This window comes from Balaenoptera borealis, assembly GCF_965194805.1.
Source record: "Balaenoptera borealis genome assembly, chromosome: 14".
Taxonomy (NCBI): domain Eukaryota; kingdom Metazoa; phylum Chordata; class Mammalia; order Artiodactyla; family Balaenopteridae; genus Balaenoptera; species Balaenoptera borealis.
The window spans coordinates 62,597,551-62,625,074 of NC_138875.1; the positions used below are offsets into that span (position 1 = coordinate 62,597,551).

The 27,524-nt window shown below is 48.4% G+C and overlaps 2 protein-coding genes and 1 long non-coding RNA gene across 33 annotated transcripts in view; 2 read left to right on the forward strand and 1 right to left on the reverse strand.

Moving 5' to 3' along the window:
* The window catches only part of GNAL (G protein subunit alpha L), a gene marked incomplete at its 3' end in the record, with an annotated part of 92,648 nt that extends 89,407 nt beyond the window's left edge, over positions 1-3,241 (forward strand). The window contains exon 12 of the mRNA XM_082354856.1: positions 3,155-3,241. Within this exon, the coding sequence (XP_082210982.1) occupies positions 3,155-3,166 (12 nt within the window). The remainder of the gene's footprint in view (positions 1-3,154) is intronic.
* MPPE1 (metallophosphoesterase 1) lies at positions 239-19,776 on the reverse strand (the record flags this gene model as incomplete). 30 transcript variants are annotated; one of them, XM_082354822.1, is made up of 13 exons in its annotated part: positions 239-2,201; positions 3,114-3,254; positions 4,211-4,333; positions 4,412-4,480; positions 4,593-4,776; positions 5,380-5,454; positions 6,043-6,146; positions 7,813-7,921; positions 10,409-10,809; positions 10,968-11,098; positions 11,537-11,700; positions 18,462-18,520; positions 19,295-19,517. In XM_082354822.1, the coding sequence occupies 9 exons, from the start codon at positions 10,702-10,704 to the stop codon at positions 2,019-2,021; spliced, it is 1,284 nt and encodes a 427-aa protein (XP_082210948.1). In that variant the 3' UTR covers positions 239-2,018. The 30 variants fall into 30 exon arrangements, with proteins under 30 accessions (XP_082210948.1, XP_082210975.1, XP_082210971.1 ...); XM_082354849.1 differs by having other exon boundaries at positions 18,462-18,524; XM_082354845.1 differs by having other exon boundaries at positions 18,462-18,524; positions 19,160-19,517.
* LOC309611057 lies at positions 19,689-26,856 on the forward strand. 2 transcript variants are annotated; one of them, XR_014234305.1, is made up of 3 exons: positions 19,689-19,827; positions 23,139-23,359; positions 26,004-26,856. It is a non-coding gene; the product is annotated as an uncharacterized lncRNA (long non-coding RNA). The 2 variants fall into 2 exon arrangements; XR_014234306.1 differs by having other exon boundaries at positions 23,139-23,311.
* Positions 26,857-27,524: the final 668 nt, after the last annotated feature.

A 27,524-nucleotide genomic window follows, 5' to 3' on the forward strand; every position in this document is an offset into this window, starting at 1 on the left:
CTGTACAGACCACAAAATGTAATATTATTTTGTATAACTACTCAAGGAAAATCCCTGTAGATCTCCGTGCCTTGACTATGGCTGTCCCTGTAAAAGAAACGTGTTTCTGTTGTGCTGAACAGCTGTCATCATACTACCGCTTGCTCTGAGAAAGGGAGTGAATGGTGTATAGAGAGTTTAGGGTATTTTATCAGGTTGGTACTTTTTAAGAATACTCCTTGATAAATATATATATATATATATATATATATAAATTTATATAAATATAAATGATACACATTAATCATCCACATCTCACAAAATGCCACACCCACATCACAAGCTTCTTTCAGGGAACCAAGGATTTTTTCTCTCCAGAAAACACGTTTCTCAATTATCTGGCAATTTAAAGACTTTTCCAAGGTCACCCATTCCCTTAGTCAAAGTTTTTGAACCACTTACTTGACCACAGGTCTCATCGTAAACAAAGAGCGAGAAAAAGACAAGGGTTCCAGGCTTGTGTCTGGCCTTGGAGAATCAAAGGATAGAACGTGATTTGCCTTTTGAAGAAGAAACATTACAAAACCTTTATTTGAAATACAAAGTCAAAATACATGGCTATTTCTCAACCTTGAAAGACTTGCAAATGCAGCCTCATGAGTTACATCCAGCTCAAGACCTCGAAAGCCGTTCTCTGTCTATCCATGGCCTTGAGGGCGGTTTTCTCAGGTCAAAGACAATCTTTTAAATTGTCCCAAGGTTATATTTCAACGACACAAATGCAGAGATGGGGCAGCCTAGCCTGCGTTACTGCATTAACTTCCGTTTCGTCTTTTAGTCTTTAATATTTTTAAGTTTACTCTTTAAAGCAGCATCTTATAATCCTTTGTAAACTCATCCACATTTAAATACTGCTCTTCCATGAAATAAAGGATGACAACTTTACAGACAATGCACCATCACATTTTTTTTATTTCATTATCATCGAATTCCTGTTCCTGTCATCCTTGATTATTTCATAAAACTCTCAGTTGAACTGAGACATATGAAGTGGAAATGATTTTCAGTTTCCATTGCATTTTCAAAGTAAAACATGAAAATCTGAAGAGCTACAGCCCCACACATACACCCAAAAAAAATGAAGTTGTATATTTTTACATGCATTATTATTCAACAATTCCGCTGTAACTAAACTTCCTATTTAAAAGTCTGATTGAAGAGCCAGACTCTTATGGAAAAAAACACAAAAAGAATACATTTTATCCGGTTTAAAATTACCACGGCATATTTATTTTCAAATACCAAAAGCCTCTTCCTTGTCCATTTTTCAAGTTTCTTTTGATCACTGACAGGCATTCAATTCAAATTTAACAACTTGGTCTGCTGGAGAGAACATTACACTCATCTAAAAATCTGATTCCGGGGACTTCCCTGGCAGTACAGTGGTCAAGACTCTGTGCTTCCACTGCAGGGGGCACGGGTTTGATCCCTGGTCAGGGAACTAAGATCCTGCATGCCGCGTGGCGCGGCCAAAAAAAAATAAATTAATAAAAATCTGATTCCATTAATTTAGCACAGAAATACAGAAGTCTTGAGAACAATGTATTCCTGCTTGTAGCATCTGTATTTTATTTTAAGTATACAGCTTTATAAAATATAAGAACTTGAGAACTACTCATAGGAGGACAGAAGCAAACCCAGCATTTGTGAACAGCTAACCCTCCGTCTTGGGGAAGGAAGGCTGTCTAGTGCATGCAAGTGATGACATTCATAGCTTTTACACACTGTACATATACAATCTTTGATTACACATATATTTGATAAAACGAGAAGACAGACCTGCTGTAGAGACAAGTCCCATTTTTGCAGCGTGAGAACAGCACAATCAACTATTGATTCTGCAGGACTCTGCACCAGCAACCCAGATCCTATGAGCTGTGCCCATGGCCCACTTTGGTCTCGCCCTCCGTAAGCACTGCCCAAAGTTCAGTTTCGTTGGCTTCGGGACTTACTACTAAGTGCAGAACGTCTCCTGCTACTCACGTGGTCTTAAATTTTCTGAGCATGTTCCAACCGAAATGAAAAGGTGAGGCTACAAGCCCAGCGTGGACTAACGTGAGGAGCACGAGGCCCCCGGCCGCCGTGCAGTACGTGGTCAGAACCGTGTCCTCGCAGGGCAGGTAGCACTTGGCAAGGGCGTACTCTGTGGGCGTGACGCTGCCCTGGAGAGTAAGCGAGACCGTTAGCTGCCGTAACAGCGCCAACCCGCAGACCCAACCGAGGAAAGGCAGCCGCTGGGCTTGAGGCACCTGAGACCAAGGGCACAGCCTTTAGCCCCACCCCCCCGCCCCCAAGCACTGGGTCCCAGTGTGCTGAGTGCACACGACCTGGAGCTGACCTCCACTGAATCTAGCCCCTGGCACGGGGGGTTCCTCTAAAACCCAGGGGGGCACATGGCAGAGGGGTTCAGAGAGGCCTGGAGACTTAGCATCAGTGGTAATCCAGGAACAAGCAGGACACGGCTATTTTTCATGCCACTTGATGCTGAAATAAGCAACTATTACCAGAAATACGTGTGCTGGGGGCATCTCAGTGGGCTTTTTTTTTCTTTTTTTTTTTTTTTGGTAGATGTTTTTGCTATGTGGAATGACAGTGGGGAACGTTCATTTACTTTGAATTTGAAAACAGGAGGTTTTCCCCCATCTTGTTATGAAGTAAAAGCCCCTGACATGAAAGCACTGTGACCTGGATGCTGGACTCATGGGTCAAAGAAAGGAGCTGAAGCTTCAGGTCGTCACTAATTAACATCTTTAATAAACGTGCAAGAGCTGTAGCATTTTTATGTCAGAACAAATGGGCATGTTTGGAAAATAACACAAGATGACCCTGCTTCCTTAGAAAACGGAACAGGCAGAGCTGGTACCCAAGGGCACTGCAGGGACACAGGATGAGACGCCTTGAGGTGTCCCCCCGCAGCCGCAACTGTCCCCTGAGAGATGTTCCTGCTGGTGTGCCTGGGGGGTGGTGTTTACAGCTTCTGTGTATTTTCACAGATTGCAGCAATTCAGTAGTTGATCACTGTGTTGATTTAAATACGTATGAAAGCTTTGAGACGAAAATAAAGGTTCACGTACCATGATGAAACTGGGGTTGTTTCTGTTCCTCCAACTGAAAGATGGCACGCTGACCTCCAGGACGCCGGCCCCGTGCAGGACCTCGCAGGCGCTGTGCGTGTGGCCACTGAGGACCAGGCGCGGCCGGAGCCACCACAGCAGCTGCAGTGACAGCGGAGGTAGGGAGAGTGCAGCCGGGGCCCAGGGCCACCGCCACAGACACCACCCCGCGGCCACCGCCCCGTGGCTACCACGAAGCCCTCGCAGGCTTCCCTCGGCCCTGAAAATCCTTTGGGCTGTTTAGACTCCACCAAAAGTTGAGCTCAGGCTCTTAGGGAGAATCTATTCTTCTCAACCCAGATTTCATATTTTTAATTATATTTTCTCTTTATAAATATTTTTATAAATCTACTTCATAAATGTACTTATATTTTGCTTTGCATATTACATACACCACATAGTATATAAATATTCGTGTGAATGTACACATACAGACACACACACTTAAGAAAGCACATTCTAGGGGGCTTCCCTGGTGGCGCAGTGGTTGAGAATCTGCCTGCCAATGCGGGGCACACGGGTTCGGGCCCTGGTCTGGGAGGATCCCACGTGCCGCGGAGCAACTGGGCCCTTGAGCCACAATTGCTGAGCCTGCGCGTCTGGAGCCTGTGCTCCGCAACAAGAGAGGCCGCAACAGTGAGAGGCCCGCGCACCGCGATGAGGAGTGGCCCCCACTTGCCACAGCTATAGAGAGCCCTCGCGCAGAAATGAAGACCCAACACAGCCATAAATAAATAAATAAATAAATAAAATTAAAAAAAAAAAGTTAAGGATGTACCTCACATATCTTTAAAAAAAAAAAAAAAAAAAAAAAAGAAAGCACATTCTAATTAAGTCCCTAAAAACTTAACTCTAAGTGTCATTCACCTTCCCAAATACGTGGTGATGGGAAAACTGAATAAAGAATAGCTGAGAACATTATTAACTAGATCTTAGGGAACAGAAGTGGGTTTCCTGGGGAGGGGGTGGGGGGGGAGGATGAAACAGCTGTGCAGGCACTGCCTGTCCCACCCCGCGTCCCTGTGTCCCCACATCCCTGCGTCCCGGAGGCAGCAAACCTTCCTCGAGGCCTCCTGGGAGAGCGCATCATAGCGCTCCTTGAAGGGGGTGTACTTCTCGTCGGGGGGTGCCGCGTCCTCCCCGGAGCAGTTGGCGTCATTTCTCCGGTAAAGAGGGAAGTGCTGCCCAGGGTCAGAGAGGAGTCAGGGGACCATAAGACCCTGGACGCTTCCTCCAAACACGGGCGGGGACCCCCTCACCTGCAGGAGGATGGGGGCCGAGGCCGGCAGCCGCTGCCCGTCTCCACACTCTTGGGGGCGATGCTCCTGCTGGTCAGAGGTCAGGCCCTTAACTCACACCCCCGCCTTCACTGGACGGTGGACGGTGGGGAGGGAAGGCGGGGAGGCCATGCCCTGGGGGTGGGAGGGTGTGGGGTCCTACCTCCCGGGAGCAGTTCAGCCGGTGAGAGATTTCCAGGAGCTCAGCCTCTGCTCCAGAGCAGATGTCACAGCCGTCCCCTTCCAGTGCGACGCTGTTAACCATCACGAAACTGAGGCAAGGGCAGGAGATCAGCCATGGGCCACCTGTGCAGTCCGCTGGCGACTGTGTCCCTGGGACACAGAAGCTACACACCCACAGGGAAGAAACCCCAGCACAGCTGTTAAGTCTCAGCCCGGCTGTGCTGTGTCTGCAGGTGCAGACGATGCTAAGAGGACAAAACAGCATCTCTGGGCGAGTCCAAGACACGGTAAAGGCTTTTCCACCCCGAACGTGTGAGAGGTCCCAGGTGACCGCCACGCTGAGCGTCTGACCTCATGTGCCTGGACCTCGGCTGTAAAATGGGGAGACAAAGACCCACCCACACACCCTGGCTCCCTTTGGAGATGACGTGAAATAAGACGACAGAGCAGAGCCTAAAACCCGGCGGGGGGTAGGGGTGCTGCAGAGCTAGCTGGGCCAGAGGAGCCCAAACTGGGATTGACAACAAGGCCAGCTGTGGTTCCCTGGGCCCCCTTCCCTCTAGTGCACCATCAGAGACGCCCACTACATGTGCCTTCCTTTCCCACATGCACGTCCACCGGGCACGAAGAAGGTGCCTGACATTTAAAGAATTTAGAGATAAGAAGCCGATTAATCCAATGATCTGGGACATGACCATCGTGTTTAAACTTTCTTAAGGAAATTCAAGTTCTAGGAGTCTTCATAAGAATTCACAGATAATACTCACTTAATTCCTTTCCAAGAAAACAGCCTTTCAGGGTTGAAAACTTTCTCAAATCGTTTTATTTTGTATGTGTTCATCCTACGTTCAATTGTAAAAAGAAACAGTTTTCAGAACGAGCCATTTTAAAACGTCTTAAGAAGTATCATGAACACAGAAAGTAACTTCCGGGACCTGAGGGCCCGACCAGCACCCTTCGTTCTGAGCTCCCAGGGGCCCCAGGTGGGCAAGGTGCCACCCCCACTGCCCCACCACTGACCAGCCCAGGGCCTGGAGCCTGGGGCTAGCGGCTTCGTCCCCAGGGCCCCAGCTTCCTCACTGGTACAGTGGGTAAAGTAATAAAAAATAATAGGTAAAATAAGAGATTAAATGTACAGAAGTACAGTGCTTCTAACAGGCTGGAATGTCAGAAGCACTGTGTGAACATTAGCTAGTAAAGCCCAAATCATCTTGTTTTCTGATTCCCGAAGAAAACGGGCCATGAAATGTAAGTTTCAAGTTAGAATCACTCCAGGGCACATACAGATCAGCCGTGGGGCAGGCGTATGATGTGCAGGACAGCAGTCCCGCCCGCGTGGAGCCCCGCCACCTGACCGCACAGGTAAGGCCCCACAGGCTGGGCAGGCAGGAAGGCACAGCCGTGCACAAGGGCCTCCTGTGACCACTCACTGGTAATGGAAGCCGATGTCATGGTTGCCAGCCACGGCCCTCAACTGCATATGGGGCGGGTGTCGGAAGATCTTCCAGAAGCGCCCCACGTCGTCCGCCCAGGCCTGCGGGGAGAAGCACCACCGCTGTGGCCCGGGAGCCTTCCCTGCCCTGTTTTGAGGGTGAGGAGGTCACTCCCACCCAGATCAGACGTTCATAAAGCCAACGTGCGGAATTTTTAACATTCTTTTCCCAAAACTAACTTAATACTTTAACTATTTAATTTGATGCCAAATTTTAATGAAATGGTGTTCTCCCCAAACCACCTGCTTCATACACCCACTACTTCAAGGTCACCTGACGGCCACGCACGGACCCCAGGCTGAGTGAGGATGCCCGCAGATCTGGGCATGTCCTAAGAACGGGCTCTGCAGAAACGTCAAGTACACTGTGTGTCCCCCCAGGATGAGGACCAGCAGCTCCCGTGGGGTCACACTCCCTGAGGCTGGACGGGGGGTTAGGGCCCAATGAGACGTGGGGGAAAGACAAAGTCCAACAAATCTCTCAAGACTTTTCTGACTTTAACTGTTAAAGCTTGAGAATGATGCTTGTTTAGTTCTTATTTTTATTAAGCCTAAAAACATAAACTGGACAAACACTCCAGGCTGGACGATACCCAGTTGAATAGTAGTCAACTTTATCCTAAAAGTTTTAAATTTGGCCCAACCTAGGGAAATAAGCTGGATAGAGATTCCTTCAATACATTTACAAAGACTTTAACAAATAATACTTAAGGTTAGAATAACATAAAATTAGAAAAAGATAAAATGTTCCCCTTGATTTGCAAAACCAACATCTATATCCAACCTCATTTTATAACTAGTTGCTTTTTACATACAGCATTTCCATTATTTCATAATTAGTTCTGCACTAGATCACAACAAACACTGCAACCCTATGAATACTGGGTTTCTATCATACCTGGACCAAGACTTTCTTTGTACAGCTTAGGACCGTCCTGGGAAATTTCAATGAATTTTTAAAAATATCTTCCAGGGGACTTCCCTGGTGGTCCAGTTGGTTAAGACTGCACTCCCAATGCAGGGGGCGCGGGTTCGATCTCTGGTTGGGGAACTGAGATCCCACATGCTGCACGGCGCAGCCAAAAAAAAAAAAAACCTTCCAAAACCATTAGTGACAGAACATTTTTAACAAAGCAGCAAGAACAGCTTTTTTTTTTTTTTCCCATTAATCCCAGGAATGTAGTAGGCAAAGCATTCTGACAGCCAAGGTGAGAAGGGCCTTTCTCTCTGGTTTGTGGAAAGGTTCACATCACCTGGTCTCGGGCCCGAGGGCTAAGGAACCTCCCACCAGGGCCCAGCTCCCCCCACCTTCCTCAGAGGAAGGAAAATGAGAGGAAAGCAAGTAACCTGTACATAGCACAATCTCATGATGTAGCCATTATATTTTAAGAGCCTAAAGTCAAGCTACGTTTCAGCATGTACTCTGTAACTCCGGGGACAACTGAAACGCTTCCCTCTTGCTTACTTTTCCCCTTCCGAGAGCTTCGTGGGAAGCGTCTGGCTAACCCAGGTGTCTCCTACACAGACAAACCTAAGATGAGCCGACCTAACTCAGGACTGTCATTGACACAGAGTCCAAAGACATCAGGACAGGCCACACACTGTTCATGCTGGAACCTCCGACCCACGGCCAGGGCTCCACGACCCCCTGGGCTTCCTGTGCTGGACCTCAGCACAGGACCAGGGCGCCAGGGTCGCAGGGTCCCACCTGGGAGGAGCTCCACTTCCCTTCGTCAAAGATGTCTCCCAGGATGAAGACGACTTCGGGCTGCAGCAGCCACAGCGCCGTCTGGAAGGCTCGCTCCATCTGCCACTCCCTGGAGGCCAAGAGGAAAGGAAGGGTCAATCCGCTTGTCCAGCGGAGCTACATCCAGCAGATGGTCTGATGGGCCATTTAAAATGTGAACTAAAACGTCCCCGCTCCTTCTTCCATGGCCCCCCTTGCTTGGAAGAGCCAGGGTCCCCACCTGCTTCACGGAGAGGGCAAAGGCACCAGGGAACTGTCAGGCTGCCCCTCCCACCACCGCAAGGACTGCCTCCCTGGGTGGGACCCTCAGACCAGCCCCACCCTGCACGTGAAGCTGTCCCTCCTTCACCAGAGCCCACGGGCCTGGGAGGCCTGGATGTGGCTTCCAAAGATGCCAATGCCGACGGACACACGGAGGAGATGCAGCACAGGGCTTCTTGGGGGAGACGAGAGACACAGCCCAGCATCAGAACTAAGTCCTGTCGACTCCAGACGTACCAGCAACCACCCCGGAGGAAGACGACCGCTCAGAGCTCGGGTCTGCAGCCCAACAGGCCACAGCCCAACACGGCGCCCCCCCCAGTAACCCGCGGTCGCCTCGCCAACGCTGCCTACTGTCTTTGATTCCTGGTTTCTCTGTGGTCAACGAGACAGTGAAACCTGCTTTCACGGATAGTCACGGGATGAAGCGAGCGGGCACGGCACCCACACAGGTGGGACTTCAAATTGGCAGTGCCTGCCCCGCCTCCAGCTCCCTGGCCAACTCCGACTCCACCACTCTCCTGCGATCCCAGCTCCTCTCCCCTCCCAAAGCAGGCGTTACGTCCGGTGCACAATAGAGGGGACGGTGACTGTCCGTCAGGGGAGACTGAGGCCAAGAAACCTCTCTGCGTGGCCACCGCTTCACCCAGGACGCCTCACAAATACACATCTCGGTTTGCCCTGATTTACTGTTATTCACCCTGGCGAGGAAAGCGTGTAGTAGCAACAGCAGGAGGACAGGGCAGGCTGCTCACGGGACTGCTCATAAACAAGGCTCCCTAGGTGAGGCCCAAACAGAGAACCTGGGCCTCGCCCTAGCCCTGGTCTAGCTCATGCCTCCTGGGGTTTAAAACTCTGAGGAAGAAGGTACAGCAGCCCCGCCGTCCATCCCGCCTCCTTCACCCACCCTGGGGACATCCCAAGAACTGGAGGACATTCCCGCCCACAGGAGTAAAAGCCTGTCCAGGGAGGCACAAATGAAGCCACGGTGACAAAAAGGTGCCAGGGACAGGGCCACCAGGGCAGGAAGCACCCCCATCAATCGCATGTGCATGGCATCAAGCACAAAGGCCAAAGGGTGGAAGCAACCCAGTGTCCAGGAACAGATGACAGATAAACAGAATGTGGTCCATCTAGACAGCAGAGTAAAACACAGCCTCAAAAAGGAAGGCTATCCTGCTACCTGCCACCACACGGGTGGACCTGGAGGACGTTCCACTCAGTGAATCAAGTCAGACACAAAAGGACAAACAATGTGGGACCCACTTACTGAGGGACACAGAGCAGTCAAGTTGCTGGAGACAGAAGTAGATGGTGGGGAACCAGGGGCTGGGGGAGGGGAGGGGAAGTCAGTGTTCAGTGGGCACAGAGTCTCAGCTGGGGAAGATGATGAGGTTCTGGGCATGAATGGGGTGACAGCTGGACAGTGCTGTGAATGTGCTTAATGCCACCAAGCTGTGCACTTAAAAATGGTTAAGATGGTAAGTTTTACATTATTTGCATTTTACCACAGTTAAAAATAACATTTTTAGGAACTTCCCTGGTGGCACAATGGTTAAGAATCCACCTCCCAATGCAGGGGACGTGGGTTCGATCCCTGGTCAGGGAACTAGATCCCACATGCATGCCGCAACTAAGAGTTCGCATGCCACAACTAAGGAGCCCGTAAGCCACAACTAAGGAGCCGGTGAGCCACAACTAAGGAGCCCACAAGCCGCAACTAAGGAGCCCGTCTGCCACAACTAAGACCGAGCACAACCAAAAATAAATAAATAATTAATTTAAAAAAATTTTTTATTTTAAATAACATTTTTAAAAGCCTTCCAATGAGAAAACAAACTAAGCCAAGCAGGTCTAAGCTGTCCCCAGGGGAACAACCACAAATCTGCTCCTCCTCCAATCTCCCAGAGGGGCAAACCCAAGGGCTCAAAATTTCACACCAGAGAGGTGAGGGGGAGAGGGAGACCCCTCCGCGGACCTCGTCCACATGGCCCGTGAGGTTTCCCGTATGAACCCACTTGCAGACGGGGAGAAAAAGGAGCTCAGAGGCCTGATAACTAGTCCAGAGCTACAGGACTCAGACCCACACCCGACTCACAATCCTGGGTCCTTGTATGTAACAGACACTCAGTAAATAGTAAGTTAAAGGAAAAGCCAAATGCCTCAAACGTCCTTCTTTGAGGAGAAAATAACGAACGCGTCCCTAAAGCCGTGAGGCCCAACCCGTGGGGAGAGGCTGACAAGCCTCCAGCCTACGGACCCGCAGAAAACCCTCCATAATTTGACCAGCCCTTACCTCCGTAATTTGTCCAGCCAGTGGCCTCTCACAGCCCCGAGCAGGTGGGTGTCAGCCAAGAACATGGCCCTGAGCACAGGCTCAGGGGTCCCGAGTCCACCGGCATCCGCAGGAGTTTTCACTGCAGGCCAACTGCACCGGAAGATCACTAGGTAATAGATTAGAAATTCACAAAAGAGAAGCACAGCAAAGACGATGGCCGTGAGTCTCAGCAGCACCAAGCCCCTCCTCTTCAGTGGACGGAGGTGCTGCCTCCCGGCCCCCAGCCGGGTCGAGGCCATGTCCCCTGCAGCCATGTCCCTGCCTGGGGGTGCAGCAGCCAAGTCAAATCCACGAGACTTCCCACAAGGAAACTAGACTCCTGGCCAGGTGCAGCTGGTGCTGGTGTCTTAGCCGAGTACCTGCAGGGAAAGGAAGAGGACCGGGTGATGTGTGTCCCTTAACAAGCCACTGTCACTAGCCCTCCATTAAGAACTAGCAAGTTCCAGAACCCTATCACCTTCCCAGATAAACAGGACTGTCCTGTACTTTCACAAGGACGACCCACCCCATGACTTACAGATAAGGCAAACAGTGGCTTCCTAGGCGGTCTCTACACCTCCACGTGACAGGATAGCGCTACTAGAATGATCTTCTCACCAAGATGACCAAGTTTTATTACTACTTTAGAAATCATGAGATGGAGGGAGTCTAGGGAAGGATGTTTAAGGTGCGAGACATAACAGGAAAAGTCAACAATTAGCAAGCAGGTGCCACTTGACTCCCAAAAGGATGCCCCACCCACCTCCTCAAAAATCAACAGGCCATAGCCCCATGTAACGTGTTGCCTTTGGTGTGAATTCTCCACTTTTCTACATGGCTCTTCCACAAAAGAAGTAGACATTCACAGACAAGGTGCTTCCTCGCTGGCTCAGGGTTGGGGTCTGATGCAGCCACAGCCATGAACACTGCGTTGGGTTACACACATTCCCACAAACATGAGTTTTCACCTCATGCACATCAGCCTTAAACACTAGATGGCCTTCCTTTATAAGACATTTACGTGCGGTTGTCTCTCTTCGGGAACCTTTCAAATGTTCACGGGTTCATCTGAATCGTAGATGAACTTTGCATCCATTTTTGACACACCTGACGAGAATGCTGATGAAAGGGTGGCCTGAGGTGGGTTTTGAGAGGTGGCCTTCCACTTCAGGTTCCTCCACTAGTGCTCAAGACCAGGATCCTACAACAGGTGGTGACCTGGAGGCCACAGAGAGCTCAGACTCGGGAGAAGCTCCAGAAGGCAGGGGGAGCTGTGGAGACACCCACCATGGATCCTAACTGAGCCAATAAATACAGAGAGTCCTTTCCAGGGAGGTGATTTTCTACGATGGATCTAGGAACCTTCATATGGTTGACAACCAAAGGGACAAGGACACTCATTCTTTTAGGGCTTAAAACAATCGCCGCAAAGTCCGGCTTCCAGAATGTTCGCACCTCCACCTGTAAAAGCCCAGCCTACTCCACAGTGGGGTTTATAACACGCAACCCCTAAGACGCGGAAAAACAGCAAAACCTCACCTAAAAACAAACAGGGGCAAACGTGTATGTTGAGCCATTAAACAAAAGCTTAAAACACAACCCAGCATTGAAAATACCAGCAACTGATCAATGAGGAAGCCTGCTTGCGAAGACTGAAATCATGCTGACGGCTGTGGGGCTGCACTGCTCAGGACTCACCTCCACAGGCGGCTTTTTAGAAACGAGGAAATGACGGGCAGGTGCTTCCCACCTCCCGTCCCGTCCCGTGTCTGCCCGCGAGCCGCATTGTTTACAGTAAGTACCTGATGGGAAAGGGAGCAGGACTCAAAGGCTAGATTTTAAACACGTCCCTTGGGACACAGAGGTCACAGGCAGCCACGCATGTGACCTGGGATCACAGAAGACGCACGACACACGACAGCTTTACCCACAGGTCTGGGCCGTCGGTGATGGGAGCCGGCCCTTCCCCTCTGACCTGGACTGTCCTCCCCACCCGTTTTCTCTAAGGAGAGTGCAGAGTGGCTCTGAGGGTGGTAGCGCCGCCTCGTGACGTGTGGTCACCCCATGCGAACTCCTGCCCACGTGGCCAGCGCTTCCTCGGATGGCACGAGGAGGAGGAGCAAGTCCTTTTTGCTGCCATGCACTCATCAAGGTCACACCTCAGACGTGGACAACCATCAGTGTGACTCGGGGCACGGACTCTCTGCTCGCTGATAAAAGAGGGAAAAGCGAAGGGACTCGAAGGAGTAATGAACCCTCTCAACACCATCAGCCTCCTCAGCCTGGACTCATTCAAATGTACCAACACCACTTGCTCTCACTGTCCCATTTTCTTTCAAAGTCCTAGAATCTCCTAAAATCCTGAAAGCCAAGGCCAAAACAGCAGCTGAAACTTGCTAGACCCTAATGTCCCCGCCCACGAGGATGGGAGGGAGGGAGCCCCAGCCCTGGGGCTGGTCTGGAGCCTTCTGTCATTAGCCTTTGCTCTGTGGGTCCCAGTTTCCCGACGAGAAAACCCTAAGGACAAGTTAAATGGCTCCTCCACGCCCACTGCTCCGTCAGAGAACCTTGTTCCCCACGGCATGGTGACAGAGACCTCGGAGCACAGGGAGGTCACGCCCCGGGGGGAGGACACAAGAGCACGAGGACAAGCAGAGACACCGTGGGTTTGCACTGTGGGCACGGGGACCCCTCCCAGCCCGCCCTATGCCCCACGGCTGTCAGCTTAGATAAGGGCCCAGGCAAACGGGTCAGAGGGCACGAGCCCTGGCCCTTCCTCAGGCTTCTGTGTTCTTTCTGCCCTAAACAAACAAACCAGAGGACTTAGAAGGAAGGAGGGAGGGAAGGGGAAGAAAGGAAAGAAGGGGGGCAGCAGGCCAGCCAGAGGCTGTTGAGACACATTTTCTGGAGAAAACCCCAATACCACGTGAACCTGGTATAATGTGATCATTAAAAAAATAGAACTCACCATCAGAGTAAAAACCATATTTGACAGCTTCTGACACCAAATCTTTCAAACAGAATTCCTTTTGCTCAAAGCTTGGAAACTGCTTTTCTTCCTCTTTCCAGAACTCACCGTACCATCCATCAAAGTCGTGTTCCCAATGCTGTCTGCAACGTCATGGCCACAGCCCACCCCCTTGACCTTCTGAAGTGAAGGCAGTGTTCAGGGCTGACGCAGCAGGGGAACCAGGCCAGGCGCAGCTCTGAGCCCCACGCTAGGGGCCCAGACGTCACTTCCACCACAGCTGCTTCCTACGGCCCTCTGCTCGCTCCCAGCCTGCGGCCGGCCTCAGGGACCTGGCTGCTGCTCACTTCCTGGCCCAGCTCGAGGGAACCTGCAACCATGGGCAACCAGTCACTACCCTGTGGCCGGCGGGGCAGGAAAGAGCAAGACGGAGCAGCCCGGGCTCTTCTTCCGGTGTTGCATCCTCCGTCAGATCTGTGAGAATCGACCGCAGCTCTGCTGGGGGACCTCAGCAAGTCCCCGACCCTCCCTGGGCCTCGCGGGGTCACAGCACCTGCCCCCACTGCACCCGCGGAGATTGACAGAAATGTTCACAAAAGTGTTTTTTGTTTTTTTTTAAAGTAAGTCTTTCTATTGTTGACAGTAAAATTAACCAACAGTCGATCTAAGAAAAAAATGGAAAATTTTATTCAAGCCAACCTGGGAGATGGTCTTTTGTTTCTGAGACAAAGGGTCACACATCAAATGTATCACTGACAGTTTACACAATCCAGACCTGCACGTACGAGCAGTGTGGGTGGTGGGCCGTCACGGTCCCTTACAAGTTGAAGAAGGAAGGTCACCCCGTAAGGAGCTGTGACCCTTGATGAGATGAAGAAGTAAGGCCCTCTCTAAGTAAGGAGGGCTGGTCAGTGCAGGTGCACAGCACACACTAAAGGGGGGGAGGAGGCCCAAATGGGCAGAGAAAAATTTTGTATCTAAGGTTTTCTCGTCTTGCCATAAAATATGAATTTTATCTCATCCCTATGAGGCAGGCTTCTCAGGACAAGATTAGAGTCAAGCTCACACTCTGAGGGATTTCCACAGGCTCGGTCAGTGGAACCCAGCAGGTCAGGGGAAGGAGGGCCAGTGACCGGAGGGTCTGGGAGCCATGGCTGCCAGGGGGACCCTGCTTCTCCATTCATTCACTATGTGGTGCTTCTAACGCTTCACACCTGAAGCCCCCAGACCCTTGCCTCACTAAAAGTAAACCTTATGTTTTATCTCAACCATAATAAAAACCAGTGACTTAAGATCCCCACAGCTGTTAGGGAACCACTGACTGAAACTGCCCGCCCTGCCCAGGGAGGATAATGACCGCTTGCATGATTTATCTTAAAACAAGAGGTCCTGATAAGGAACACAGACTGACAGACAAGCTACCGACAGCCAGAAGAATTAGGGAGAGCCCAAAAGAAGGCAGGAGACGCCAGCCTACAATATGTCCTGCCAACCTCTCAGAAACCTCACGCTGGAATCCATCTTGACTGAGATGCCTGCACTGCCAGGAATCGGACCAAATACAGGCACAAGCAAAATGACTGGCCATAGATGACCTAGGGAGCTAAACCCATTACCATAAACCCTGAGACTACAAGCATGTGGCAGAGCAGGTCTCCTGGGTTCCCTTACCCTGCTGCTCTCCACCTGGGTGCCTCTTCCCACTAAAGTAAAGTTTTCTGCTTCATCAGTACATGTGTCTCCTCGGACAATTCATTTCTGAGTGTTAAAGACCCCACTCTTGGGCCCTGGAAGGGGTTCCCCTTCCGGTAACACAGCCACAGCTTGAACCACCAAATGCTACTGTCCCTTCCACGTCCAGGCTCTCACAGGCGAATGGAGAGAAAACGTGTCCTTTCCTAGACTAAGCGACAGGGGATCTGGTCCCTCCCGGGCCCAGATGCCACCGTCCCCTCCCGCCTGATCAATAAACACACGGAAAAGATGTGTTTATCCATCTGTATCACCAGCCTGTAAGAGGAGGAAGTGGGAGGTTATGACAAAGACTATATTCTGTGTGTTGCCTTCTTGGGATTAATGATGAATAATTCTGTCCATATTAGAAGCTTTCCTCTGCGTTAGAAGGTTTGGGCTCAAAAGGCAAAATTAATCAAATGTTATTGTTTTCATTCCCCAAGTTCAATTTGTCAGTTTTATTAAGCTCATCAAATTTAACCCAGCAGGAAAGCCATTCAGGCTCCCGACACAGCTCAGTCTGGCCTCGGATGAAGGGGCAGACTCACAGGTCTAGGACCCCTCCTGGCTTGTCTACATGTAAGAGGCCCTGCTGACCCCTACAGGGCTGAATCTTGGTATTTTGATTTCTACTCCACACACACTTCTTATTCCTGACAACACAGGCGACAACAGTAAAAAAACAGCTCAGTAACATCTACTGAAATGGAGCAGGACCCTATGGGGCCCACTCTGGTACAAGGCCTTTCTGTGTGCCCCGCTTCTCGTTTGTAGAAAATAGGCTTCACCCAACCTCCTTGACCTTTCCCAAGTCCCAAAGGGCAGATTCAAACAGTTACTAATCAGGAAAGGGAAGGAATGCAGAGACAAGGAAGTAACAGTCAAGAAACAATAGTGCAGCCTTGGGGCAGGGTCCTGGTTCCCCCTCAAGAGATACAAGTAATAATGACTTTGAGCTCTTCTGCAGAACTAAGGCTCCCACCAGGTGGAGGATGGCAACTTCAGGCTGAGCACAAGATTCCTGGAGCCCCGCCCTGCTACCTCACCACCAACCAAACAGAACAAAGCCACACACCCTGCACCCTCCCCCCAAGTTTTGCCTATAAAAACTTTTCTCTGAAAAACCTTCGGGGAGTTTGGGGTTTTAGAGCACGAGCCACTTGTCCTCCTTGTATTGGCGCCTTTCCAATAAATACCGCATTTTCCTTCACCACAATCTGGTGTCAGTAGATTAGACCCAAGTTTGGTTTGATAACACTATTATCCCAGAATTTTTCAAAAAGCTAGAAGAGACTCATCACTGCTTTATAAAATCAGTTTGGTGGTTTCTGACCCAAATTTTTAAAAATAAAATAGAATAAAACAAAACAGAAAAGACAAGCCTGTAGGGCACACTGTGGAGGAAAGGCAGAGTAAAGCTTTGAGCTCCGTTTTTCTGTACATGTGTCTGTGTGCACTGGCCACGACATCAACAATACTTCCTACTGCACTAGGCTCTCCGCTCCCTGCACAGGAACCCAGCCCATTTATCTTCATGTCCCCCCTCTCATGCCCACTTGGTGCCTGCAAACAGTAGGTGCTCAATAAATGTGTGTGGACTTAATGGCTTACGTTTAGTTTTATTTATTTTCCCGGGCATTTTAGAATTACAAACACACAGCGTGGCTGTTTTGGTCCATCATCTCTCTTTAAATGCACAACAGTCTACCCTCATCAGAGACACAAGAGGGAAAAGGACAGAGGCTCTTCCTGCTCCTCTGAGTGGGAGCCAGGTGGGAACGTAAAGGCTGGCAAACGTGCGCCCAGAACCGTCCTCTCACCAGCCGCGGTGTGGGACTCAAACAGAGGAAGAGCCCGGGCAGCTCTCTGGTTGGAGGGAAGTGATGACAGTCTTCCCCAGCCTCTTTGGAGAAAACACTTTCTTCTAAAAGGGAAGGACACAGAAGCGCCTGGAGCTCCTGGGGTCTCCCCTAATGTCTGGGGCCCGGGTGATCCCAAGAGTCAGCGAAGCCCACACCCCAGTGTGTTATTTCCCAGTGTGTGACCTCACGCAAGTCACTCAAAACAAAACAAATAAAAAAGGGACAGGATGGTTATTATCAAAAACAAAACAGAACAAACAGAAAATAACAAGTGCTGACGAGGACGTGGAGCAATTGGAATCCTTGTGAACTATTGGTGGGAATGTAAAATGGTGCAGCCACTGTGGAAAACAGTACGGTGGTTCCCCCCCAAATTACAAATAGAACTATATGATCCAGCAATCCCACTTCTGGGTACATACCCAAACGTATTGGAAGAACAGACTCAGATATTTGTACACTAATTTCACTGCAATACGATTCACAATAGCCAAAAGGTGGAAGCAACCCAAGTGTCCACTGATGGATGAATCATGAATATACAAAATGTTGCATGAACATCTAATTACAATGGAATATTATTCAACCCTTGAAAAAGGAAAGAAATTCTGACACAGGCCACAACATGGATGAACCCTGAGGACAGTATGCTGAGTGAAATAACCCAGACACACAACAACAAATACTGTACGATCTCACTTATATGAGGGCCCTTGGACTTCCCTGGTGGCTCAGTGCTTAAGAATCCGCCTGCCAATGCATGGGACACGGGTTTGAGCCCTAGTCCGGGAAGATCCCACATGCCGCAGAGCAACTAAGCCCATGTGCCACAACTACTGAGCCTGGGCTCTAGAGCCCACGAGGCACAACTACTGAGCTCACGTGCCACAACTACTGAAGCCCGCGTGCCTAGAGCCCAGGCTCCGCAACAAGAGAAGCCACCTCAATAAGAAGCTCGCCTGCCCCAGCGAAGAGTAGCCCCAGCTCAACGCAATTAGAGAAAGCCTGTGCGCAGCAACAAAGACCCAATGCAGCCAAAAATAAACAAATAATTTATATATGAGGACCCTACAGAAGTCAATTCCATACAGACAGAAGTGGGACGGTGAGTGCCAAGGCCTGGGGTTGGGGGAATGGACAGTTATTATTTAATGGATGTTGAGTTTTCATTTGGAAAGAGGAAAGAGCTCTGAAAATGGATGGTGGTGATGGTTGCAGAACAATGTGAATGTACTTAATGCCACTGAACTGTGCACTTAAAAACAGTAAAATTTATGTTATGTAGGTTTTGCCACAATTTTTTTAAAAAAGAAGACAAACACATGCATACAGAAGACCCTATAAGTTAACAATGTCCTATAACAAGGGCTTCCTTTTAGATTTAAATTCACTACTTTTATATTTTAAAAAAGAAGAAAAATTGTTGGTAGCTTGGATTCAGGGGAATATCACTGGGTCATTTTCTCACCTTTTAAAGACAGAGACCGGTATGAAGGTTGGCTTGTGCTCCCCAAAATCAGAGCGCCTCTACCTGAAATAAAACACAAACTGCGTGCTTTGTGGCAGAATAATAATAATAATGAATAATAATAATGAATATTAACTATCGTTAAAGCGGAAAAAGCATCAACTCCTAGAGGGCACAGTGGCTGCTGCCTCCTGCACACAAGGAGCCTGAGCCACGCTGAAAGTGAAAGACACCGAGAACCACACAGCTAACGACCTAACGACCGACATTAGTTACTGGCCAAGAACAGTTCTTTTAAGTTGTAGTATAAATACTTACACATAAAACACGTATACAACATTGTTCTGTATGGCCCAACACACAACAATAGTAGCTGCAGTCCATCACTGGGAGCAAAATATTTCATCCATTGACTGATTTTTAACTTAAAAGCTATCACTGAATAGTTAACCTCCCTCCCCCAAAAAATTAGCATTACAACATGTTTAATACTTGTTCATTAATGTTAAATTCATTATTACCACAATGTCATCAGTGGCTGTTTGCATGTTAAATTTTCCATCTTAAGTTACATTTTTAAATAAGACGGGTTTTTAAAAATCTACAGCAGCAAACTAGGAAGGGAGCAGCCCCTACGATTTAATACATGGGCCTTAGGTAATGGTAATTTTCCAGCAAATAAATAATTTCCAGTATACCATTTTCTCAAGAGGTAAACCTGCGTTCCTAAAAGGGCAAGGGGGCTGCAGCTCGCAGGGCCAGGAACAGCAACGAACGGAAGCACAGACGCCGCAGCGCGGAGGTGACACGGGGCCCGGCTGCCTGGCCCCCACCTGCCTGCGCAGCCGCCTGCTCCGGTCCCGGAGGCCCAGCCCCGCGCCGGCCTCGGGCCGCGGGCTCCCACCGCGGGTCCGCAGGGCTCGCCCCGTGCGTTCCCGCACCTGCCTCAGTGCGCCCGAGGTCCCGGAGCTGCCGGCGGCGCGACGCTTGCTCGGCTACGGACCCAGCGAGCTGCAGGCGAGGGGCGCGCGGGGCGGGGCCCGAGCGCCGTTGGGGCGCGGGGGGCGGGGCGTAGGGGGTGCAGGGGAGGGGGGCGGGGCGCGCAGGGCGGAGGGGCGGGGCGCGGGGAGGGGACGTACACGGGGCGCTGGGCGGGGTTACCTGTGGCTGGAGACGCTGGGGGCGCTGGGCAGGGGCCGCACGGCGTGGCGCGCGGCGCTGGGCCGCCTCTGGGCCCTTCCCTGGGCTCCCGCGGAGGTTGGCTGTGCGGCCGCACACCTGCGTTACCGACTCTCCGGCTGCTGCGCGCGGGCATCGGGCCGCTTTCATCCTCTTCTGCTCAGCGCCTTAAAGAAACGGGTGCGGAGTAAGTGAGACAGACATCACAGTAACTGTTTATTTTGGATTTTCTTTTTTTAATTTTTTTTATAACACTATAGCAGGGCGTGTTCTACTTTTCAATATGCTTTCATATCATTACTTCAAATAATCCTCAGAATAACCCCGTAAATCAAGCAAGAATCACTATGTCAAAAAAACAAACTGAAGCTCAGAGCAGTGGTTCAGAGTCTTCCAAACAACCAAGTCCGGTCCGTTTTTCAAATCTATGAGTACAGTGAATGTACTGAGATGTAATATAAGAAGTCGCATAGAGAACAATTAGCAAAATGCCTGGTATATGTAAGTAAGCAGTAAGTGGCAATTATTATTATTAATTAAAATATTGGAATATTTTCACATATGCCCAGATAAACAATTTTAACATCACCAAAACCGGCACAACTGGACTCTGTATGAACAGTGATATGATGCAACAGGAGGTAAGCATCACCTCCAAAGTATTCTGACTAACCGGAAAAGAAAAGGAAAAAAAAAATGAAATCCGGTTAAGCCTAGAACTACAAGCTTAAGGAAATACAGGGACCAAAGGAACATGTTATGTTACACCAGCAGGAAGCGGTCAGCCGAACCCAGAATGTGGGGAGTCTACAGACCAAATGACCCAATTTCTTTATTCAACAAGTAGCATCACGACAAAAGGGAGGAGGGCAGGAGGAGGATCTGTTGTTGTAAATCAGACGGGAAACAAGGCAGCCAAATGCAGTTCCTGGCCTGGGTTGGGTCATGACTGGGACAAACTAACTTCAAAAAAAAACCCGAAAACACTTTTTAAAAGATTGGGAAACTTGGACATGGAATGAATGTTAGGTGATACTAAAGAATTATTGGTAATTTTGCTATGATAATGCTCTTGGGGTTTTTTGTTTGTTTGGTTGGTTGGTTTTGGGTTTTTTGTTTTGTTTGGCCGCCCCACGTGGCATGTGGGATCTTAATTCCCCGACCAGGGATCAAACCCATGCTCCCTGCAGTGGAAGCCTGGAGTCCTAACCACTGGACCGCCAGGGAATTCCCCTGTATTTTTTTAAGATTAGAGAATCATACTAAAATACTTACAGGTAAATTATATGATTTCTGGAATTTTCTTTAATACTCCAGAAAAAAATTTTACAGTAGGGAAATAGGAGAATAACTGCTATTGGCAAAATGTTGCTAATGCTGAAGCAAGGAGATGGGTGTATGGCACAGTGTTTGGCAGAATAATGGCCCCCAAAGATGTCCATTCCACATCTCCCGACCTGTGAACAGGTTTCCTTACATGGCAAAAGAGACTTTGCAGATGTGTTGAAGGTTAAAGGGCCATTTATCCATTAGGTGCTGTGAACTGGGTGAGTAGGTACCAGATCCAAAACCCATAGACGATGCTTAAGGCAAAACGATCTGACGAGTTATTCCCACAAACCCCCCAAATGTCAGGGGAGTGAGGATGAACCACAGATCGCTGCAAGACCGGGTGACATCAGTGTAGATGCAGGTAGAAACAGGAACAGTAAAGAATCTGATGGACCTGATGACAGGGAACCCCAAATTGCATCAGGTTCTGCAGGAAGCATGGAGAGGAGAGCAGCTGAAAACAGGAAGGATTTTTCTTCGTCCAGCGGCAAGGGGCCCACGGATGGGCCTGAGGGGCTGGAGCAATTCTTCTGGAACAAGACCCCACATGGAGGGGGACTCCCAGGGTGGGATGAGAATTTGCAGGACATGGACGAGAGACATGGAGGAAAGAAGTGCAGATAAAACTGGGAAAGAGGGAATTGCAGAAGGCAAGCTCTCACACGTTAGCCCGCCGATGACAGCAACAGAAGGTGTTGCGAAAGCTCTCTGAACGCTGCTCCTTTTGGATGTTCAGAAGTAAATTCAGGAATGAGCATTAGGGAAGAAGTGAGGTCAAAACTCAGCAAAGTTATCATCAGAAAAAAGAGAACAACAAGTAGAATAACATTCCTGAAGACGATGAAAGCATGCCACAGAAACATACCCACAAAACAGACCAAAACTGTCACCTACTATTTCAGAACAAACTAAAGACATTCAGAGAATGAGAGACAATGTAAATCAGAATCAGGAGAAATTAGAAATAAAAGAAAAAAATTAAGAAATAAAGATTAAACTAAAGGAATGAAAGGAACTTAACAACACCTTAAGAGAAATGGAAAGTGAAAAGGAGAAAATCTTTATAAATTTTAAAAAAATGAAGAAAGACAAATGAGTGTAAGAGAGGCTGACAAATATTGAGGACAGCCAGGAGCAACCAACAGATAACAGGAGTCCCAGAAGATAAAAGCAACGTGAGAGAACAGTTCTAAAACCTGCAATTCAAGGAAACGTTCCTGAAATAAAAACTAGGCATACTTGAAACATATCAAAGGCAAACACTACATACCTGAGACTATGAATTCAGAATGTTCATCACCCAGACATATTCTAGTAAAATTATTGGGTTTTCAATAAAAACGAAAAGAAAATATCTTTGGGCATCCAGGCAAAAACAGCAAGTGACTTATGAGAGAATAGGATTTAGGTGATCATCAAACTCTGACAGTGTGCTTTATGCCACAAGAGAACAAAGTACATGTACTTAAGATTTTGTAAGGAAAAATGTGAGCCATGGACTTTATATGTAGCAAAAGTGAATTTCAAGTATAAAGGTCATAGACCACTGTTATCAACATGCAGGAATTCAGAGAATTCAGTTCCCATGATTTCTCCCAGAAAACAATCTTCAGACCATCAGAATGACTATGGAGAGACATTGCTGTAAAGACCAGAGGTGAACATCAAAGTCACAGTGTCATTTGAACTAAGACCAAGTTAGGGTTAAAAGAGAGAGTGGTATGTAATAGCTATACGCTCTGACAAGATAGATGTACAGCTTTTTTTTTTAATGGCGGAAGAATGGAGAACACAAATGCAGAGACAAATTCTTGTTTTCAGTAAGCATTATTGGTAGCAATATTATTTGTAGTGTCATTCTAACACTGTTGCATGTATAAGAGAGGATAAAGCAGATTAGTAACTATGGGATATTCTGTCAGTCCCTGATGAAAAATGATTATGATTCTTTCATGACTTTTGCTCAGGATATTATTGGTTCTTTAACGTTTTCGAGATTCAGGGAAACTTTTTCTCTCTTAAGCTATCTATAATTTGTTCAACTTGGTAGATTATACTTTTATAAAGAGAAACAAAACAATCCAGAAGTAGACCCAGAGCTTCTAGGATTGGTTCATTGCGTTTCCAGTTCATATTAGACACAGCAATTTTCTTAAATCCCTGCAGGTAGAACTAGCCGGAGCCATCGATGTAGAAACACTGCCGTCACAAGCAGAGGAGAGCAAGGATTAAAGTACCCACAGTTGGAGCAGCTGGATGGAGTTTGGAAGAGCAACCAGTTGGAACCAAGCAGAGAAAGCAGTGGACCCCGCATCCACAGGGAAGGCCAGGTCGCGAAGGCCAGTGTCCACACCGCCACACGGGGGTGCTCCCAGGGCAGTGGAGAGGTCAGGGACTCAGCACCTCTGCAGGCTGGATAGTGGTCAGAGAAACAACCGATATTGGCAACGAGACCAGGGCCAAGTTTTGAACCCCAAAGGCCAGGTCCCAGACCGCACCCTTGCTGTCCCTCTAGGCTGCAGAGGCCCCGCCAGAGAGGCTAGTGACAGGGTGTTCCCAGCCCAGCACTCAAGAACCACAAGAGCCCTGAGTTCCTTGGCAGATGTCTTTCCTCAGAGCACATCACCATCCTCTGCCACGACTGGAGGTGGGGAGTTTGCCAACAGAAGGATATTCGTAGAGCTGTTTCACTCATGCTCTTTCTTCTGGACATGCAGCAGATTCTCCAGAAATGGTTTTTGTTAGTTCGAAAAGGAGAGGGAAAGACAGACGGAGAGAGGAGGAGGAGGGGGAGGAGAAGGAAAAGAAAGGAGGAGAAGGAGGAATAAGAGTGGAAGGATTAAAGGAAGGAAAAAGGGAAAGAACTGAGAGACAGAAAGCTGAAAAAAAAGAAAGGGAGGAAGGAGGAAAGGGAGGGAGGGACATCATTCTGGTGGGAACATGTGCACACACACACACAACCCCCACTGTGATCAGCCTAAAGAAATCTGCTATTTTCAAACTACACCTATTATCTTAGCCCTTCTTAGAGCATCCTTTAGGGTAAGAGCAGATAATGGCTGGGATAACTGCATGTTCTGGTTTAAATTATTTTTATCTCTAGGGTCAACTATTCTTTGCTTTTCTCTGAAACATAATCTAAAAGACAGAGGATCTCAAGGCAAATAATTGTCGGTCAGAAAAAAAAAAAATTGTCAGTCAGAAGTAGTAAAGGCAATCAGGTCGTGAACTAACTAGATTGCAGCCAATTACTTCATGACCGGATGGAAGGACTATTAATGTCCCCAGCAGATGGCGCGAGCTGCCCTCTGCCGAGATGAGACTTCGCACCCTGGGCTCCATTTAGTGTCAAAATAGGTTTCCTCTTCACGTGATGGTCAAAACAGTAGACCCTAACCAGGTAAGGCTGGGTTAGGAAAGAAATCGTTCAGCAGGATTCCAGGGGAAGCTGAGTAGGGAAGACAAAATCTGGAGGCTTTTACATTTATTTCTCATGTTAAACTGTTTAAAAACATGCACTGACCTCACCGATAATATTGTTCCATTCACATCATCTGGGGCTCTGAAAAAGTTAAGAATTCTTCCAAGACAGAGTTTTAAATTAAGTCACAAAGGACAACAAAGTACTAAGAATTAGGACATCTGAAAGTATTTTTATCTGGTAGGATAATTGGTGAAGAGCTCATAAATGAGGAAAGCTTTCCTGTAACAAATGAAAGATAAACCAATTCTGAAGGAAACCTCAGGACAGGGAACATTGATTAGGGATTACTGGGATAAATCAATGTTTCTGTTGCTTCGCTGGTTACTTACATTCTGACCTCTGGGCTGTGCGTTTTCAAGGAGCGAGCACACAGCCGAATGGAAAGCATTTACATCTCTGGACAAGAGGCAGGGAACATAACATGTTTTCTTTGGAATCATCCTCAAATCTGGGACAGAAAGTAGATCTTTATTAATCAAGTTCTTAAACATCTGTCTTCACAAGTTTCCAAAGAAAGAGTTTGGAAGTTCAAGTCTATGACTAACTTCCAGTGAACAGTGGAGCCCCCAGCACCTGCAGCCTCCCTTCCCGCCCATCCACTGATATTTTAACTCTCTACAGCTGCTTTTGCTGTCAGCCCACCACGAAAACTTTACTTTCCAAAGACATTTTAAATATAAAAGTAATATGTTAACTGCAAGACGTTTGAAAACACTGAAAGGTGTAGAGGAGAAATTACCCACAATTGAGTAGACATTGGCTTGTGTCCAGTTGTGGCAGCAAGATTTCGAGTCACGTGCTGTGTTATGTCTGCTTCGACTGCTGTTAGCCTGTTTGATGGGGTCAGGGCACCTGATTTGCTGGGATTGGAAGTCTGATGCATCAGGTGGATACGAACACGGATGTGTGCAGGGGGAATCTGCCCTCGAGGATTATAAACGTGCCCTGTGGAAGTGTTTGAAAGAAGCAGATATTACATTCATAATTACAGCTTGAATTATCTACCGTAACTTGGTCAAGTTTAGAAATGCTGTTGTTTGGGGGAATTTAATCTGTCAAACTTATACACAAGCTGAGCATTGATTACAGAACTGTCTTCGGACTTGCTGACGTTATCAGGCCATTGACTAGATTAGCAAGACTCATAAACTGAACATAAAGCTTGAAGAACATTTGGTTTTGATTTTATAATTTTAGTTCATTAAGGACTGGTAAAAAAAACACCAGCTTCTTTTCTTTTCTGAGCATAACGCCCCCTCCGCACCAAACACTCAGTGGACAGGCCTCTGGCCACAGTTTAGAAAAGCAAAGGACATGCAGCCGCTCAAACCGCAGAAAAGGCAGAAGCTCTTTCTTCCTAAAGACCGTAGGATTTTTTTCTGATTAATACAATTTTTGGAATATTTGTGTAACAGTAGTGTTTTCCAATGGGTGTTTTTCCACCCAAAAGGGCGTTTTGGGAGAGAGTGAGCGTTCCCTGTTCAGTTCCTGGAACAGCTCAGTGAGTTCTGGGGATTCTCACCGGCTTGTTTTTCTCTTCTCATCAGGCAAGGATGCAACGTGCCCTCCCTGGACCCCTCCGATTCTTCCCATCCGGTTAAGGAAAGACTCATGACAGGGCCCCGGGGACAAGCCCTTTCCATGGTTCCCAGACTTCTGGATTCCAGACGCCAACGACAGCTCCAAAAAAAAAATTTTTTTTTGGTGACCTACATAGATTTGTCAAGCATTTATGTGGCCAAGTGAGAGGGAAAAGCAAAACAAAACCTGCCATCTCCCATCAGAATCATTTTATTACAGAAACCTTTTTTCACCCAAATGCAGAAAGGACATTACCTCAGCTAAGGACAATGTTTTGCATGGAATATACTTAGCTGGGTGGACATCTCCTGGGCTTGGCCGTATTACTGTCGTGTGGGTGTGACCATCTCTGTGGGCAAACCAGTTCCCAGCTGGGAATTTCGGCCCCAAGATCCAGCTGTACGTGGCCAGCCCTGCCCCCGTCACACCCGCTTGGGGCTGGGCAACCTGTGCCCACATGGCCCAGCTCATCGCCCACTGCCTGTCACCCACGCCCAGCTCTGCTGCCCCTGTGGCCTCCCGCGGCCAGCGTGGCTGCCTGGTCTCCTTGCCTGAGTGGGCAGAAGCATCAGCCTCATTCTCCTTAAAGCATCTGTGCCCCTTGATTAATGTGCCTTTCAAATGATTACTAAGTCAGCATTATTTTAGCCTCCACAGTTGTCACTGAGCCAGTCCTGAGCCCAAAGACATCACTTGAGCCCTTCCCTTCTCCAGGGAGCAGAAAAAAGAAGGTCCTGCCTTTCCTGGGAGGAAACTTAGTAGGACTGTGCTGTTTCTACCATCTTTCCCAAAGAAAATGTGAAATAAAGACTTCCCCCCCTATATAGAAGCACCTCCTAGTCTCAGACCACAAGCGTTTTCCGTGTGTTAATCCTCTCATGCAGCGGTGGAGGCTTTTAGACACCCAGATATTCAAGCTTTCTGAAGAGCTACCCAATGCATTCGATGACTAAATGGAAGTTATATTAGTTTTCTATAGACTGGGAAAGATTTTTTTGTTTTAATTTGAGTCCAATATCCTTTACCTTCCTTTAAAGGCTTTCAATTTGTATGTGAATGTTTTATAGGACCTCTGATGATTAGAATATTGATAACCATAATTGGGCAAACACTTAAGACATATTCATTCGTTCAACAAATGTTCTTAAAGCACCTACAACGTGCCAACCACAGCACTGGCTTTGGAGATAAAATAATGAAAACCCATTCTTTTCCTCAAGGGCTTAGGAATTTTAGTCCGGGGAACAGACATGTCAACATAAAGAGAAGTGCTCAGGGCTTTCCTGGTTCCCTGGGCAGGTCCAGAGCAGCGTAAGGGAGCGGGCATCACCAGTTCCACCTGAGTGATGGGGAGCAGCTTCCCAGGGGCAGCAGACACTGGGGGGGGGTAGGTTGCGGATGGTGAGGGCCGCAGGGGCCACCCGAGGAGTCTGGGCATCCTCAGGGAAGGAGGGCAGGGAGGCTGTGCTGCTTACTGGTCTCCCAGC